At 41.2% G+C, this 17,971-nt stretch overlaps 1 protein-coding gene across 3 annotated transcripts in view; it reads right to left on the reverse strand.

Moving 5' to 3' along the window:
- GRM7 (glutamate metabotropic receptor 7) overlaps positions 1–17,971 on the reverse strand; it is a 553,977-nt gene that overhangs the window by 275,071 nt on the left and 260,935 nt on the right. For all 3 annotated transcript variants that reach the window (XM_032784200.2, XM_032784198.2, XM_032784197.2), the window contains exons 3-4: positions 11,595–11,736; positions 7,034–7,188 (exon numbers count right to left, since the gene is read on the reverse strand). In XM_032784200.2, the coding sequence (XP_032640091.1) occupies positions 7,034–7,188; positions 11,595–11,736 (297 nt within the window). The remainder of the gene's footprint in view (positions 1–7,033; positions 7,189–11,594; positions 11,737–17,971) is intronic.

Here is a 17,971-nt window from a genome sequence, read left to right on the forward strand (position 1 = left end):
CAGGTGAAAGAGACATTAACCCTTAGCTATCTGTTTATGACAGAGCTCCTGATGGCGTGGCTGATGTGATTAGGTCTTATGATGATGTCACTTGAACTAGATATGTGGACAGAGTTGGCATCAGGCTTTGTTGCAAGGATAGGTGCCTGGGTTAGTGTTTTTGTTCTATGGTGTGTGGTTGCTATTGAATATTTGCTTCAGGTTTGGGGGCGCTGTCTGTAAGCGAGGACAGGTCTGTCTCCCAAGATCTGAGAGAGTGAGTGATGATGCACTGGAGAGGTTTTAGGTGGGGGCTGATGGGGCTGACTGCTAGTGGTGTTCTGTTATTTTCTTTGTTGGGCCTGTCCTGTAGTAGGAGACTTCTGAATACTCTGGCTCTGTCAATCTGTTTTTTCACTTCATCAGGTGGGTACTGTAGTTTTAAGAATGCTTGATAGAGATCTTGTACGTGCGTCTCTGCCTGAGGGATTGGAGCAAATGTGGTTGTATCTTAGAGCTTGGTTGTAGACAATGGATCGTATGGTGTGTCCTGGATGGAGGCTGGAGGCATGTGTTCCCTAAGTCAACCAGTGAGATAGTAACCAAGAAAATCTTGTCCCATGGGTGATGTCAAGCACCTGAAGAAATAATACCTTACCTGGCCCCTGTTCCTGCAAGATGCTGAGGGCCCTCAATTCTGACTGAAGCCACAGGGTGTTGAGAACACTTGGAATCTCAAAGTTTAGGGCATTCAGAGCAGGATGTATTTAAGTAAACGTCTAGGAGGATTGTTTTCATTCTATAGTTTGAATTGAGAAGCTACGATTTTGTGGAAAGGAAAATTCATTTGAAAATATTTTTCAGAAAAACGATGCATCATTTTACTGTATGGACTATGTGGGTGGATATTTTAACAGAAGTCCTTACTCTATAAAATGTTGAAAACTCAGGAAGCATATATTTCATATATTTCAGTATGCAGCCACATTCAATTTAAGTGAGATTTAACATTTGCTCACTAGCCTAATATTTCTTAAGTGTGAGGAGAAGAGGCTGGCAGCATCACACCTTTAAGAAGAAAAGATGTTATTCTCACATTATCAGCAAAAACACTCCAAGGAAAAAAAGGGTGCTGAGATTCAAGTTTCCATTTAAGTCTGTGGGAAAACTTCCTCTAATGTGGCACAAATATAACTTGCCACAGTGATAAGATGAATTTGAGGAGGGATGATATGGGATGCTTTTGGGAGTTAGACTAGTTACCCAGGAAGAAAAATCTGAAATGTAAGGTCCTTTTCACACCATTAATCTGGCACAAGATGTGAACATCACTGAATACTATGTAGGCAGCCTTCAGAGCTAGCTTGTAAAGAAGGGATTAGTGGAAAAAGTTGGCCATAACAGTAACTTAAAAAGACATTATTCTACTCTTGTGTATTCTTAACACACACAGTGGGGCTAGATCCTTGAGTATATTTATACTGTGTCCAGTGAAGCCTAAGAGAGGGTGGGGCAAAGCTGATTTTGTGTCACTTGTGTTTTGCCCTGATCTTGGAGGTCAATCTGCTCTGAACTGGACCTCTGGTTTAAATCAGCCTGGATGCTGCTCTACTTTGTATTGACAGCTAAAAGTCACAAAGGACCCTACCAGTAAATCCAACATTCCATCTCTTCCCTTGATATGGTACCTGCACCAACAGCCAAAAGAGGATAGGTGTTGGAACCACACGAGCATCACACCACCCAAGCATTTACAGAAAAAGGGGGATGTGACGGTGCACCCCATAAGGCTTTATGGAAATATGCTTATGAATGCAAATATGACATAACTGGAATGTTTTATGCTACATATGCCATGCAACATATCCCTGTAAAGGCTGTGATCTACTGAATCTATTCATCCTCTTTGTATGCATGTATCATTGTTGTATTCGAAGTTATGAATATTGGCTGTATACTTGTTTGATTTTAAATAGCCTTAGTAATGTATTTGGTCAGCTTCTTTAGAAAGGAATTTGCAAGTTAAGCGCAAGAAGCACTTTACGGACAACATATCTTGGAAGGCGCCAAAACACATAAGAAGTCTACATGAGGACATTCAAGGTAGCATGTGAACCATGGCTGCTACCTGTAAGTTCTGAGTCATGCGTGGACATGTTACTTGCCCATGGGACTCCAAAACTCCATCTTGTGGCTGGAATTCTATACAGGGGGAGGGAGGGGTTTCTACCCACAAGAGAAAGTCTATTTAAACCCCTGGGATACCCCTCCATTTTGTCTTCAGCTGGCTCAAGAGATAGCCTCTCCAAACCCAAGAATACCGGAAAGAAACTGGAACAAATGACAGTAACCACAGGGGGTGTGAGTAATTGCTGGACCCAGACTAGAAGGAGACTGGGAAAGCTTACTGGAACTTCTCTGAGGGTGAGGTTTTTTCTGTATTCCGTTTTCTCACTGTGGTAGGCATAGACTGTGGGTTATATTTTATTTTACTTGGTAATTCACTTTGTTCTGTCTGTTACTACTTGAAATCACTTAAATCCTACTTTCTGTATTTAATAAAATCACTTTTTACTTCTTAATTAACCCAGAGTATGTATTAATACCTGGGGAAGCAAACAACTGTGTATTTCTCTCTATCAGTGTAACGAAGGGCAAACAATTTATGAGTTTACCCTGTATAAGCTTTATGCAGGGTAAAACAGATTTATTTGGAGTTTGGACCCCATTGGGAGTTGAGCATCTAGTGTTAAAGACAGGAACATTTCTTAAGCTGCTTTCAGTTAAGCCTACAGCTGTTAGGGGATGTAGTTCAGACCTGGGTCTGGGTTTGCATTAGGCTAGCATTCTGGCTCAAACCAGGCAGGGCACTGAAGTCCCAAGCTTCCAGGGCAGGAAAGCAGGGGCAGAAGTACTCTTGGTACATCACTTGGCAGCCCCAAGGGGATTTCTGTGATCCAACCTGTCACAGGGGAATCCTAATGTGGCTCATTAAGATGACTTTAAATGCATTGTCTTAGAATGCACTGGTGGATCAGGGTGTAATATTTATGTAGCCAAATGAAAGTGATCTATATGGTAAATTCTGAAGCACATTTACTCTACAAAGTAAATATGAATTTGAACGTGTGTGCATATTTCTCCATATATGTACATATTTATACAAGATATGTATGTACGTACTGTGGCTAGGCATCTTCTCGGTCTCACCAGCCTTGGCTGCTTTTAGCCTTGGCGAGACAGGCTTGGGTAAAATAGTGTCTCTTGGTGGCCCAGGGGAAGTCCATCCCTTCTCTCCCCCAGTCTTTTTAGCTTGTTTTTCTCCCTTATGGGAGGGAATGCAGCCTCCCCTCCTGGTGAGGCTCGCTGTCCTGCTGCTACCAACCTACTGGCAGAAGGACTCCCTCCCTCTCTCCTTCTCCCCTTTTCTCCCACCAGGAGAGGGTTTAAAAAGGTCTGTGGCAGCCCTTAGATGGAATCAGCTGATCCTAATTGACTTCAGGTAACTCCCTCTCAGTTGATCCTAATTGATTCTCTGGTAACTCCTTCTCAGCTGACCCTGATTGACATGTAGTTACCCCTCCTCAGTTGATAGAGAGGAGGTCTTTTAACCTTCTGAGACTGTTTTCTACCCCCCCCCCCCCCACCCTCCACAGCTGTCTGTCCTGAGTTTATCACAGTACGTACATACTTTTGAGGGAACTGATTTTGAAAAAGGCAGCAGCATCTGCCTTCTGAAAATCAGAACTCTTTGAGTGTCTCGAGTTAGGTATACAAAAGCTAAGACATCAACATATGTTTAATTTAAGAAAATGTAAGCCAACACAATTAAAAAATATGATTAAGGAAAGTCTACAGTAATACATACTTTTCTAATTAATTCAGCTTTTGGTTATATGAAATAAAGCAGATCATCAGCTGCCCAGACCAGAACTACAGTCTTTGTGATCTACACAAGCACGTCCTAGCATATACAAAGGGAAGCATTTTATGGCATTAAATCTATAACATTTGAATCTCTAAAAACTGACACATGGAATTTCATGTGATAGTAATGGATGAGGAAAATCTGCCATGCCTGAGCAAAGCCAAAGTTAAAGAGCCTTTGGCAAGGCTGCTGCCCAGGCCAAGGGATGGTATCCTCTCCTGCAGAAAAGTGCTGGCAGAACCATAGCTTCACCAATATAACTGTCCACTGCCATGGCCCCTGCATTTGACTTCAACACCTATGAGGCACAGGTGATATCTCAGCACCCCATTAGGGCTGTCCATCACCTGCCACCTCACGGACTCTCCACACCCTGCCCATTATGCAGTAAAACTGCACTGGGTCTACTGCTATCCAGACTTTAAGACCCCCATTAATCAAAACACTATATCCCTATTGAGCAGAGCACTTATAAGCATGTGCTTAAGTGTTGTTGACTTCAATGGATCTTAAGTAGATGTTTAGGTCCTTTATTGAATCAGTGCCTAAGAGCCCAAGGCACAGAGTACAGCATTTTTATACAACACTATTAAAAGTAGACTACACTAAGTTATGATACTGTAGAACATAAGACCCTTCAGGGACAAATTCACTTACATTTTATCGATTTCATTTCCTGTCTATCAATTTAAATGGAAAATATAGCTTCTTGTTTTATTTATTTATTTTTGTCAGAAGAAATGTGCTGGTAAACTTTTGGGAGCAGATGCTTCCAGCTAGATGATAAAAAAAAAAAACATTAAAATGTCTGTTCTCATTTCACTTAGCTTCATAACCAAACGATAAGAAAGAAAACACGGCAGTCCAATTTATAAATCTGGAAAGCTTTCATGATAAGATACACACACACATGCAAAAGGTAACAGTTTCACCAAGCAAAAAAAAATACTACATAATGGTGATTGACATTCTATAATTAACAAAATGCTCTGAAACTTTATCATCAGAGATCAAATAAGATGGTATAATTGGTCTGAAACAAGACATTCTTAGCTATGGAAAACATTTTATACCATGACTATTACTCACTGTGAACATTTTGAAAATTGTTCAGAAAGAAGGTGCACATCCCGAAGAAAAATGTCATCCTTTTCCTTACCCATCGCCCTCTTGGTAGGACTAAGCAGATGGCAAATACAGATGGTAATTATGGATGGATGAAATGGTTTGAATGAGGCAAGAACCTTTTCATGTTTAAAGAAAGTTCAGGAAACATTTGCTGTTGTTTTTCTTCCCATATATTCATCCAGCGCCACAATTTTTATTTTTTTATTTTTTTTTGCTTTCAGATTTGAAGCAAAAATATCATTACAATGTGGGCAAGGAAGATCTATTCTTACAGTATTTTTCATGCAGCTTACACCAAGATGTACTGGAAATCTTGTGAGAACATTTTTTTTCTTCCTAATGAGACACTCAGACCAATTTCCAGACAGAAGAAGTTCAGAAAAGTTTGACTAAACTCCAAACGCTTATCCTAGTACGAAGGTGCCTCTCCAGTCATACTGATATTCCTCCATAACTAGTATTAATACTATTAGGTTTGAAAAGCTAGGCCATCTTACCATGCCTTCCCACTATAATCAAGCTCTGAGAGAAAATGTGCATGTAACCTTATTGACTATATTTGAAATATGACTTTAAAGACCACAATTCCAAGTGAACATGAAAAATGGGTAACTGCAGATCAAATCAAACTTAACTGACTTTATGGTTAAACACTGAATTCCACATGGAGAAGTAGGAATGAACTGGCTCAGTGGACACATTTTTGGAGATGCATCCATTGTGCTGACATTTGAAATGTGGCTCCAAGAGTTTAATTTATAAAGTATATACCTTGACCATGTCCCTGTGTCAACCTAACTTACTGCTTGCAACTGAAAACTCAATGTTTTCCATTATGTATAATGTATATAACATGTTTAATACACAGTAAAGATATTGTTGGGAAATATTGTAGAAGACTTTCATACAATTTGCCACTGGTCTGCCAATTTATTTGTCTATATCTATGGTGAAATTTTAGTATCTTTGTTAGAAATGCCCAGGGCTGCAATATAGACAGTATGATGGTGACAGAAATTGCTTGTTTTTCACAAACAATATCCCAATATATTCTTTAGGTATTTATAGGAAACTGAGATGTAGTGCATTATAGTTCTGAGAGGAATAATTAATGGGGCAGTAGTGTAGACAGAGTAAAAAGGAATGCAAATATTTGATCTTCCTTTCAGTGAAGATACTGGAGCTCATTTTAATGTGTGAAACATGTTTTGCGGATTCTTTGGAGATCTGGCCTGACAGACAAGAACTACAAAACGACATACCAACAAAGGAGTTTTTTTTCTTTACATAGTGTCTCCTTTATAAAGAGCTTTTCTTTTCAAATTAAACAAGAACATAAATTCTAATCAGCAAGTTTTATTACCCCAGAAGGATGCCAATTAGGTTTCTAAACATCTGTACAGACACAAAGGGGATAACTAAGAGAAGCAGGATTCAAAAGTAAAATCATAGAAAAAAAGAACAAAATAAACAAAAGTTGAAAAAGGAAAAAAGGATTAGCCGGAAACCTATGTGTGTGTGTGTTTAGTATATATCTACTTTTTAATATATATACTTTTTATACAAAAGTTTGCGTGGAGAGGGTTTATGTATGTATAACAGTTAAATAGTTTGTGCGTGTGTATACACACACACACACACACACACACACACACGGTGTTTATCATATATATCCCACTACTAGATAACTGATGTATAAAAACTTACAAATTTTATTCTTGCAGAAAATGTAGCACCACAAATAGTATAGAATAGCATAGCATAGCATGACAGCTAGGCAGATAGGGGATATCCAATTTTAGGAGAACCTCAGGGTGTTTAGATTTAGCTTACTTTATGTTGAGCTGATGTCAAGTCTCTGAATCGTACCATATATACATTTTTGTACATGGTCAGTGTATTTGTCCACCAGTGTATCAGTTAGATATCAACAACGTTCAATGAAATGAGGAAACATAAGAAACTGTGACAGAAAGACTATTAGAATAGAATTCTTACCCTCTATGGTTGCTCTCTTAGGCAGAATGGTGATTGCTCCCTCAGCAATGTCTTCTTGCTGAATTAGCGGATTTATTTTGGAGCCCCAAGTGTCTGATCCCACCCACAGAAAATGACCGACTTGATCAGCTCTTTTTGCTGCTGCAAGGATCTGCCTGTAGAAAGACACATATAATTCACACATGAATGCAAGATGAATGGAACAGTACTTAATCACCCCGGAAAAACAACAATGAGAGCAAGACTGCTGAATGAGCAAAACAACATATCTGTAACTAAAACAACATACCTGTAACTAACTTTTATCTCAGAAATTTAACAATCTACATGATAATGACTATTTCAGAACAGTGTATCTTCCTCTGTTTTGTTTTATTCTAAGTATGAACTCCTGGCCTCATTTAAATCAGCTTGAGTTTTGCCACTAAATTTCATGAAGACAGGATTTCATCTCAACTTTTTTGTGAAATCTTAGTAACAATTGGCATAGTTACACCACTATAAATTGACAGAACCTTCACAACTCTCTGATAATTTAGAAATTACACCACAAATGACTTTGGAATAAGCAGATGTATTTCTGGTGAAGGGTAGATAGGGGATTTAATTGCTTTTCAGTTAAATTATTAAAATAGCCTGAAAAGCAAATGAAAGCTGATCAGTGCAGGTGCTATTGAACGACCAAGTCATTTTATCATTAACAGCTGCAATTAGTAACAGCAAATATATTGTTTATTAATATTAGCATTTATAGGGTGCCCATCAGTGCAGTGTGTATAGCAACTTCCAAGGAACTCAAATGTTTTCCAAACATTGAATAATGAAGTCTCACAAACTCCCAGTGAGATAGGTTAGTGTTATCATTATCTTCGAGTCATAGAACTTTAAAGCTCTGAGCCTGCAACCCCTTGCACACTGGTGGAGTGCTGCTCCTACACAGAGGCCCCCACTGCACTCAATGAGGCTCTGCACATATGTAGCTGTCTGCCTGCACACAGAATGTTCAAGTGATTAGTAATTTGCCCATAGATGCAAAGTGAGTCAGTCACAGAGTGAGGAACAGAACCAAGGAGTTCTGATTCACAAATCCTTCCCACAGCCAGCTTATATTGAATTAAAAGAAAACAATATCTGGATATATTTAATATTTTGCCATAATTACATCAGTTTTGTTTACACACACACACACGTTAAAGTGAAGTTACTAAAATGAAGAAATATCTATAGATTGTAGGATGGGGTCAAATTTTGGGGAAAACAAAACGGTGGTACTCTCTGCACTCTGCTGCAACTCAGTCCCCACCAGTGCTTAATTTGTAATGAAAGAGGTGCCAGGGCAAGCTCAAGAGGTGCCAGGGCTCTGCCCTGGTACATATTAAGCACTGGTCTCCGCCCACTCAAAACCAATGTGCTCATCACTAGGGTGATGGCTAGAAGCTGCTGAGGCATAGCCGAAACAATTAGATATCAGAGAAGAGCAACATCAGATTTCACAGGTACCAGTGATGGTGCACTGGGATCACTTACTGGGATGTCAGGTCCCTCTTTGGGGCCCCACACTAGGGTACGGCACTGGTATGTTCAAGGATCTAGGGTGTCTGTTGTGGACCTGCACCAGAATGAACTAGGGTCTGGATTTTCTCAGTGGGATGTTTCAGTGGGGATCTACATAGAGTCTGGGGGCTCTCACTGGAGTCCCTGCACTGGGATCTGATGGATGTCCTACACTGCATCTTGGGGTCCTGCACTGGAATTCCTAAGGTCCCAGTCTGGAGTCCTGCACTGGGGTGTCTCACCAGGGTCTCTCAGGAGCTCTGGCTTTTCTACACTGGGCTCTGGGGTCCTGAACTGGAATATTGTAGGATCTCAGTCAGAAGTCTCTCACATGTGAGTGCTAGAGTCCCTCATTGGTGTCTGGGGGCCTGCACTGGGTTGTACTCCTGCTGCAGCAGCAACAGCAACAGCTCCTTGGACCTGTTCCTCTAGCTGCTGCCCAGCAGGGAAGGGAATCTCACAGCAATGGAGCCTCCAGCTCCAGTACCAGCAGAAGCTCCAGATTCAGTGGTGCTCCCTATGCTCCAAGCTGGTGGGGAAGCAACTGCCTGAGCTGAGGCTCTTATATTAATGTCTTACAGCTGCATTGCCAAAGTTTCATACCATTTCTCATACAGGCCAGTGGAATCAAAGGAGTTGGAAAAGAGTAGAGCAAAATGTTGGCAGCTCAGCATGGTTCTGATATGGCATTTGCTTCTAAGCCCTTGTGAAGGAATCAGTGCTCTGCAAAGTATGGATGGCTCTTGTCTCCAGGTCAAGGCATTCCAGATACTATTGTAAGAATCAATGGCCTTTACCTATTATTTATATTATACTGAGTCGTTTGAGCAAAATTCCACATCTGTCCAGGTGAAAGAGCAGTGATATTATAAATGATCTTGCTTAGAATAGTAGTATATGAAGGTTTAAGATATGTTTGGAAATTATTTGTGCATTAACTAGTCACTCTAAGATACAGGTAGGTTAAACTCAGCCCTTTATCCTTCCCATGTAGATAAGCTGATTTTGTGAAGTTTATTGAAGAGGGTGGTGTCTTTCAGATGAATCTTTAAAAACCAACATGCTGTCTGCTATGTGAAAATATTAATGATCCCTTGATGTTATTTATAATACTAAAGATGCGGTCATGTGACCTTGGTCAAAATGCCTTTCCCTCATCCATTTTTTTCTCCCTCCTCCTTGTAACAACCTTTTATGTACTTGAAAACTGTTATGTCCCCTCTCAGTCTTCTCTTCTAGAGACTAAACAAACCCAATTTTTTCAATCTTCCCTCACAGGTCATGTTTTCTAGACCTTTCATCATTTTCGTTTCTTTTCTCCGGACTTTCTCCAATTTGTCCACATCTTTCCTGAAATGTGGCACCCATAACTGGACACAATATTCCAGTTGTAATAATAATCAGTGCAGAGCAGAGTCGAATAATTACTTGTCACGTCTTGCTTATAATATTCCTGCTAACACATCCCAGAATGATGTTTCCTTTTTTTGCAACAGTGTTATACTGTTGACTCATGTATAGCTTGTTATCCACTATGATCCCCAGATCCCTTTCCATGGTACTCCTTCCTAAGCGGTCATTTCCTATTTTGTATGTGTGCAACTAATTGTTGCTTCCTAAGTGGAGTACTTTGTATTTGTCCTTATTTAATTTCATCTTATTTACTTCTGGACAAACAGGAGAAATGGTCTGATCACTCTGAATTTTAATCCTACCATACAAAAAACCTGCAACCCCTCCCAGCTTGATACCTTCTGCAAACTTTATAAGTGTACTCTCGATACCATTATCTAAATAATTGATTAAGATATTGAACAAAACTGGATCCAAACCTGATCTCTGCAGGACCCCACTTGTTATGCCCTTCCAGCATGACTGTGAACAACTGATAACTACTCTCTGGGAACTATTTTCCAACCAGTTATGCACCCACCTTATAGTAGCTCCATCTAGGTTATATTTCACTAGTTTGTTTATGAGACAGTCATGCGAGACAGTATCAAAAGACTTACTAAAGTCAAGATATACCCACATCTACCACTTCCCCCCATCTACAAAGAAGGCATTAAGCCCCTCTGCTAGATTGATCTCATTTTGTTCCTTGGCTTTTCTAATTTTGTCCCTATGTACTTGTGTTATTTGTTTATATTCATCCTTTGTAATTTGACCAAGTTTCCACTTTTTGCAGGACTCCTTTTTGAGTTTTAGATCACTGAAGATCTCCCAGTTAAGCCAGGGTGATCTCTTGCCTATTTCCTATCTTTCCTACGTAATGGGATAGTTTGCTTCTGTACCCTTAATAATGTCTCTTTGAAACATTGCCAACTGTATTCAATTGTTTTTCCCCTTGGACTTGCTTCCCGTGGGATTGTACCTACCAACTCTCTGAGTTTGCTAAAGTCTGCCTTTTTGAAATCCATTGGTTTTATTGTGCTGTTCTCCCGCTTACCATTCCTTAGAATCATGAAGTCTACCATTTCATCATCACTTTCACCCAAGTTGCCTTCCACTTTCAAATTCTCAACCAGTTCCTCCCTCTTTGTCCAAATCAAATCTATAACAGCCTCCCCCTTGGTAGCTTTCTCCACCTTCTGAAATAAAAAATTGTCCCCAATACATTCCAAGAACTTGTTGGATAATCTGTGCCCTGTTGTCTTATTGTCCCAACAGATGTCTGGGTAATTGAAGTTCCCCATCACCACCAAGTCCTGTGATCTGGATGATTTTATTAGTTGTTTAAAAAAAGCCTCATCCATCTCTTCTTCGTGGTTTGGTGGTCTGTCATAGACCTTCTACCATGACATCACCCTTATCTTTTACCCCTTTTATCCTTATCCAGAGACTTTCAACGATATACTCTGTATTCTTCTGCTCTCTCTCTAACAAGTGATACACAGGTTCCTACAAATAGATCACTCCATTCCATTGCTCTGTACAGTCTTATTTACTTTGTCTACTCCATAAAGTCAGCAAGCACAAATGTATTAATCTTCTCAGTCACACTTACTTTATGTCCTCGTCGTTGGCAAAAATAACGATGGCCCTGGCATTGGGAGTGTCCAGGAGCTGCTTGATAATTTTATCAAAGTCAATGGTCTTCTCTTTGCGATCCTGGGGAATTTTCAGTGACTGGGCAATGCAGAGGCCACCTGTTTAGAGAAAAAGAAGAAGGAAAAAAAAATCTGTAAATGAAGAGCAAGGAGAAGAGTGTGGAAAATACACAGAAGTTAGAAATTGGAGGAGAAAAAAAAAAAGAAATCAGTACTCGATCACCATCCTGAGGAGGTAGGAAAGCTTCATGTTAAACCTAGTCAGCCCTTCTTGCAGGTTTTGTTTGTTTGTTCTTTTTTCTCTTGGGAAGTTTATACTATGTGACAGGATACATACAATGTGTGTGGATGGATAGAGTCACAGACGGACAAAAAATAAATCATGCAAGAGAGAAAAACAAACTAACCAGACAGTAAAGAGATGATGGAAATGGACAAGATAAAAAAAGGCTGAAATAAAAAATAAACTGGAAGGCAATACAGGCTGATAATGGCACAGACAAACTCACAAAATACCAAGCAACTTTATTTGGCATAACAGCTTTAACCTTTTTTAACAGCATAAATAGAAAGAAAATTCAAAGAAACTGCTCTGAGAAGTTAAATCAAAACAGGAATAATACAGAAGTCCAAATATTGTCAATACACAGAGCTCAATCTCACACATGCTTGTTCATGCAGATGTCCACCTTTAAAGTGGACGTGGTTACTCCATCTGAATAAAAACTCAGAGTAAATATTTGCAGGATTTAACCCACAGTTAGTAACCAGAATTAAAGAACAACAATTGCAGCCAGTATAATGGTAGAAAGACAGAAAGCCCTGGTGCAAAAGCTACTCAACAAACATAACTCATATAATTAGAATTAATTTACTAATCTTGTTTTAGAAAAATAGTTTCATTTACTATTTTACATCTTCTCTGGGGTTCTTCACGTCAAGAGGCGATGGATTCATACTAATGTCTTTCTTCTTTTGTTACCTAATTATAGTATTTTTAATCTTTTATACCATCTTAGATACAAACTCTCTCCCTCAAAATACTTCATAGTGTTAATTAATACATTTTCAGTGATACATAATAGGAAACAGCAGTGAGGATGAGTAATTAAGTAGCTGAAGCAAAAAGAAAAGAGGTGTTTTCAGATAAAGTCTTTTTTCAGAGCAAAGGAGCAGCGGAGGAGAAGACTCACGCAGCCATGGGAAAAATCTCGGACTATATTTCTCACTGCAAGAAAATAACTTCCTCGTGTGGAAATTTTTGTGTGGGTGAGGACCACTAAAGAGACACTAAATACTCAAAGAAAAACTCTTATGTAGCCAAGCTGTATTAAATCCACATCTGTGAATACACGTGTGGATTTAATACAGGTAGACATCAGTACATGGGCCCTGCATTGAAGTGGACAGAGAAAGCAATTAATATCTACTTGCCACTAAGTGACTTTAGCTCAGGGCCGGTGCAACCATTTAGGCAGACTAGGCGGTTGCCTAGGGCGCCAAGATTTGGGGGCGCCAAAAAGCGGTGCCCTCCAATTTTTTTAAAGTGGCTTAGCGACCGCTGCTGCTGGGATGGAGAGGGAGTCTGAGCTGCCGGTAGCAGCGGCAGCTGGCAGCCCAGGGTGTCCCCTGGGTCAGCATGATGCCTCAGCAGCTGGCAGCCCAAGGTGTCCCCTGGGTCAGAATCCGTCTCCCTCCCAGAGCAGGGGCTCCAGCCTATGCAATTTTTCTTGTTGCCGGCGGAGGCACCGGCGGCTGGGCAGAGCTGCGCAGCTCTGCTTAGGGCACGTGGCAGGAACCCTGCGACGGCGCGACACCAGTGCTTCTGGAGGAAAGGAGCGGCTGCCTCCTGGTTCAGCCTCCATGTCAGCCCCAGCAAGGGGCACGGAGAAGAAAAGGGCCTCAGGCGGCGGTCTGGTGGAGCAGAGGAAGAAAGAGGACCCCGACGCCCATGCATTGGGCAAGGTAAGCAAGTGCTTCCCTACAGCTCGGCCTCAGGCGCCTGTGCTTCTGCCCCCTTGGTCCTTGGCTGGTCCCTGCTCCCCTTGTGTGTGGGCAGCTGGAGAGAACAGCAGTCTGCAGAACTGAGCTGCCCCAGTGCCCCCCTCTCCCTGCTCCAGCCTCTGTCATGCCTGATATCTGAGTTCAGGGCTACCTGGAGGGTGGGCAAGTGGGGCAATCTGCCTCAGGTCCCGGGCCCCACAGGGGCCCCCACGAGTATGTCGGAGGCTCCCCCTGCCCCACGACTATGTCGGAGGCTCCTGGGAGAGGGGGTAAACAGCATGATAAGGGGCCGGGGCTAGGCACCCCCCTGACCCCATCCCCCCTACAGCCCTGACCCCCAGCTCCGAGCCCAGTCCCTCTGAGCCAGACACCCCCCTGACCCCATCTCCCCACATCCCTGAGCCCAGCCCCTGTGAGCTGGGCACCCCCGAACCTAGAGCTCAGCTCCCCACCCAGCCCTGGGCAACAGCAGCACCACCCCCAGGCAGCGATAGCCCATTGGTACCAACCATCACCATCACCCAGCAACTGCCTATTATGTAATTGCAAATGTATACATACCATTACAGCTTTTAAAATTTTTAAATAATGTATTTAGTGTATTTTCAAATTATTACAAATAAATTTTTGAATGTATTTCACTAGTTATTTTTTACATTTCCTAATACATGTTACTATAGTATTGCAAATGTTTTACGGAAGGGGCCCCCGAATTTGCTTTGCCCTAGGCCCCTTGAATCCTCTGGGCGGCCCTGTCTGAGTTTTAAGCCCTGCTGCTGTGTTTTGCCTGCAACAGGCAGGCCTAAGCCTGTGAGTGACCCCCATAGCAGCTGCCTGAAGAAGTGCTCAGGGGAATAATGCAGAAGGAGCATGATATTTGTCTGAGTTCTCTCCTCATGGAGGCTGCGCTCCACTTAGTGCAGGACAGCAGTGACAGCAATCTCAGCAGGACTCTAGGCCCAGCACCTTGCCTCAGTTTGTAGACTTGTAGTGCACCCGTCACCAGGCTCAGTCTGGCACCGCTATCCCTCACCAGTGCCCAAGAAGCAGTCAAAAAAGTTGGAAGGACTGGTTAGGTTAGTTGTCATGCTGTTGCTTGGCCAGTGTAGAGACCACTGAATGCATAATATTCCTCTAAGATGTTCTGTCCTGAGCAAAATTGGCATGTTATGAGGTAGTGCCTGTGAGCGAGGTGTCTGTTTCTGTCATCCAGCCATCATGTCTTAGGTCTTCTGGGGCGGGGGGGGGGCGCTTTTCCATCCTGCTTTAGTTTTCTTTACATCCTCTTGACTCTCCCAGTTTCTGTGGCCAGTGGTGAGCGAAGCTTCTCGAAGCTCAAGTTGATAAAAACGTACATGCAAACATCAATGTTGCAACAAAGACTTGTTGGGCTATCTACCTTGTCAATAGAACATGACATTGCTCACAGCATTGACTTGGAGGAACTTGTTTCTAAATTTGCTAAACTTAAAGCGCGGAAACATAAATTCTAAATTATAACATATTGCTCTGTGACCCTGTATTGTGTACAATGTATGTGATTGGGCGGGGGGGCGCGCAAGGTGGAAGTTTTGCCTAGGGCGCAAAATATCCTTGCACCAGCCCTGTTTTAGCTTGATGACCAAGCTTGCTCACTCTCCCTCTGTCTCTCGCAATGAAAAATCTCTCTGTCTAAAGAGAATTTAAATTTATTAGCTGTTACTTTAAGGCACTGTTACTTTAAGGCCTCTCTGGCACTCCATCAAGCCATACTTTCCACTTCGTGTCTCCCTCAAGAGCCTCCCATTTCTCCTGCAAGTAAGATTTGGGGACTTGGGAGAATTCATTGAGGGAGGATGCGGGGGAGATAAAAGCAGATTGCTGCAAAGTGCCAGACCTGTCACTTGAAAATATGTACACTTCTGCTACAATGTTCTTTCAAGAGGCTCCTACTCTGACATAGAGGTGAACAGAAGTAGGCATATTTCACAGTGTCAAGACTAAGGAGCCTTAGTGTCCTGGATGGAACCATTATTTAAACATCTCTGAAGCTAATACTGAGGTGCTCTGTAATCCAATATAACGCTCTATAACTTAGATACAGAGATAAATCAGCAAATTTCCAGATACCATCAGAGGGAGAACCAGAGACATGCACAGAAAATGATGAATGTGGATAATGAGCATATTTTAATGTCAGTGTCATCAAGAAACTTTAAGATCTCTTTAGGCTTGGGGGGAGATTGCTTTACAACGAGCTTTCCTAAGGTATGTACAAGGAGATGCAGATATTGTAACTTTTCCCTGCTCTGCAGGTTGATGGGAGGAAAGAGTAGTGATAAAGACACAGAGGGAGGTGCGAGGAGATGAAGTTGAGAGCTGTAATCAATGACAAAGGCATTTCTGTAGTTAAGGCTCCAGCTGCATTAAAGATTGCTTGAATCCATAGAAACATGATTCTTCAGGCAGACTAGCTGATATACTGTTACGACAAAGCTGGTAATGAAATTACTACTTGATATTGAATAAATGGGTTATATTTCCTATCTTATATTTCCTATATACTTGATAGAAAAACTTAAATACTAAGGCAGGGGTCGGCAACCTTTCAGAAGTGCTGTGCCGAGTCTTCATTTATTTACTCTAATTTAAGGTTTTGCGTGCCAGTCATACATTTTAATGTTTTTAGAAGGTCTCTTTCTATAAGTCTATAATATATAATTAAACTATTGTTGTATGCAAAGTAAATAAGGTTTATAAAACATTTAAGAAGCATCATTTAAAATTAAATTAAAATGCAGAGCCCCCTGGACCAGTGGCCAGGACCCGGGCAGTGTGAGTGCCACTGAAAATCAACTCATGTGCCGCCTTTGGCACCCATGCCATAGGTTGCCTACCCCTGTACTAAGGGCTTCAAATGTTGCAGCCACATTCCAGATAGATATTATGTATTCTGTGGGTCACACACTTTCTGCTGCCTGCAAGGAAGAAAGGCAAAATCCAACTGCAATAGACATCGGTTACAACTGAATGTGTCTGAGGAATCTCTTTGTGTAGGGCAGCTGGGTAGAGGAGAACTATATCCAGACCCATCTGAACTAGAACCAAAGGCCAGGCCTATGGTCAGTACTGAGAACAAAGGATTTGGGACTAAAGGAATTTCTAAGTGATAGCACAGAGACCAGAAAGCCCTAGGGTTCTTAAAGCAGGATAATGTCTGAGTGTGCTGCTTTCTTTGGCTACACACAGAGATACACATAGCGGTATCTTAGCTGAACTGGCCATTCAGTTTTCAAAAGCATCAGCCATCATTTTTGCTACCTCTGTTCAAGGATAATAGGACTTATGTACATTTTGTGAATATAAATAGCTAGGGGGAAAATACCCTAAATTTATATCACCAAAGTCTCTTCCAATGAGAAAACAACCCACCAACAAACAAACAAATAAAAAATAAAAGCCCAAAACTGCTACCATTCTGCAAAGGGGCAATAATATTATTTGTTTTCTTGGCCCTTCTTTGTCTCCCCCCAATCCAAATAGACCAGCACATTGCAAGAGAGCGCACACTATTTTATAGTAACAGCAAGGTGACACACACCAAACACAAGCTAATGCCATTAGTCTACTCTTTCCATTCAAGCTTATAAACTCATTACGAACAGTTTATATCTATATTCAAGAGCTCATTACAGAATCATGTGTCATTTTTAATTCTGTAACAATAATATATTTCTAATGAATGAGATGGAGAATGCACACAAATATGGCTTACTGTTACAATTTTTCCAAGTGGCATACATAGAATAAATTTCTCTTTCTTGTATTCAACTTGCACTCCTACAATAACAGGAAATGCACAGTTATTTAAACTGTCAAATGAATTCACAGTGCTCCTGAGGTAAAGCCCTCAGAGGGAATTAAGCGGTAAAATTGTGAAAGTTGCAAATTAAGGATTTTGTCACAGGACCACTGCTGTAATATATCACCCTTCACTGAAGAAGAACTGGCAAATGCTCTGAGTAGCTACAAACTGCCATAGCAATTAGAGTGAATATCAGAGTTCTTCAAGTTAAACTGATCCTGGATTATCCCACTAAGTAACTTCCTGGCATACCCATAGCAGCTGACAATCTATAAACTCAGCAGTACCAAGGAACCTAGGAGTCATCTCACAGATTGGTTTCACTACGAATAATGCTCTAGAACCATTGAGCCATTGCTGTTTTTCTCTAGTGACTTAACAGGGAAATAATTGACATTTTGCAACCTAATGCAGTAGTCCTTTATAGTGATAAGTGGCAAATGGAAGGCATCTGAAAAGATCTGGATTGCAGTACATTTGAGAAGC

The sequence above is a fragment of the Chelonoidis abingdonii genome, chromosome 17 (assembly GCF_003597395.2).
Source record: "Chelonoidis abingdonii isolate Lonesome George chromosome 17, CheloAbing_2.0, whole genome shotgun sequence".
In the NCBI taxonomy this organism is placed as follows: Eukaryota; Metazoa; Chordata; order Testudines; family Testudinidae; genus Chelonoidis; species Chelonoidis abingdonii.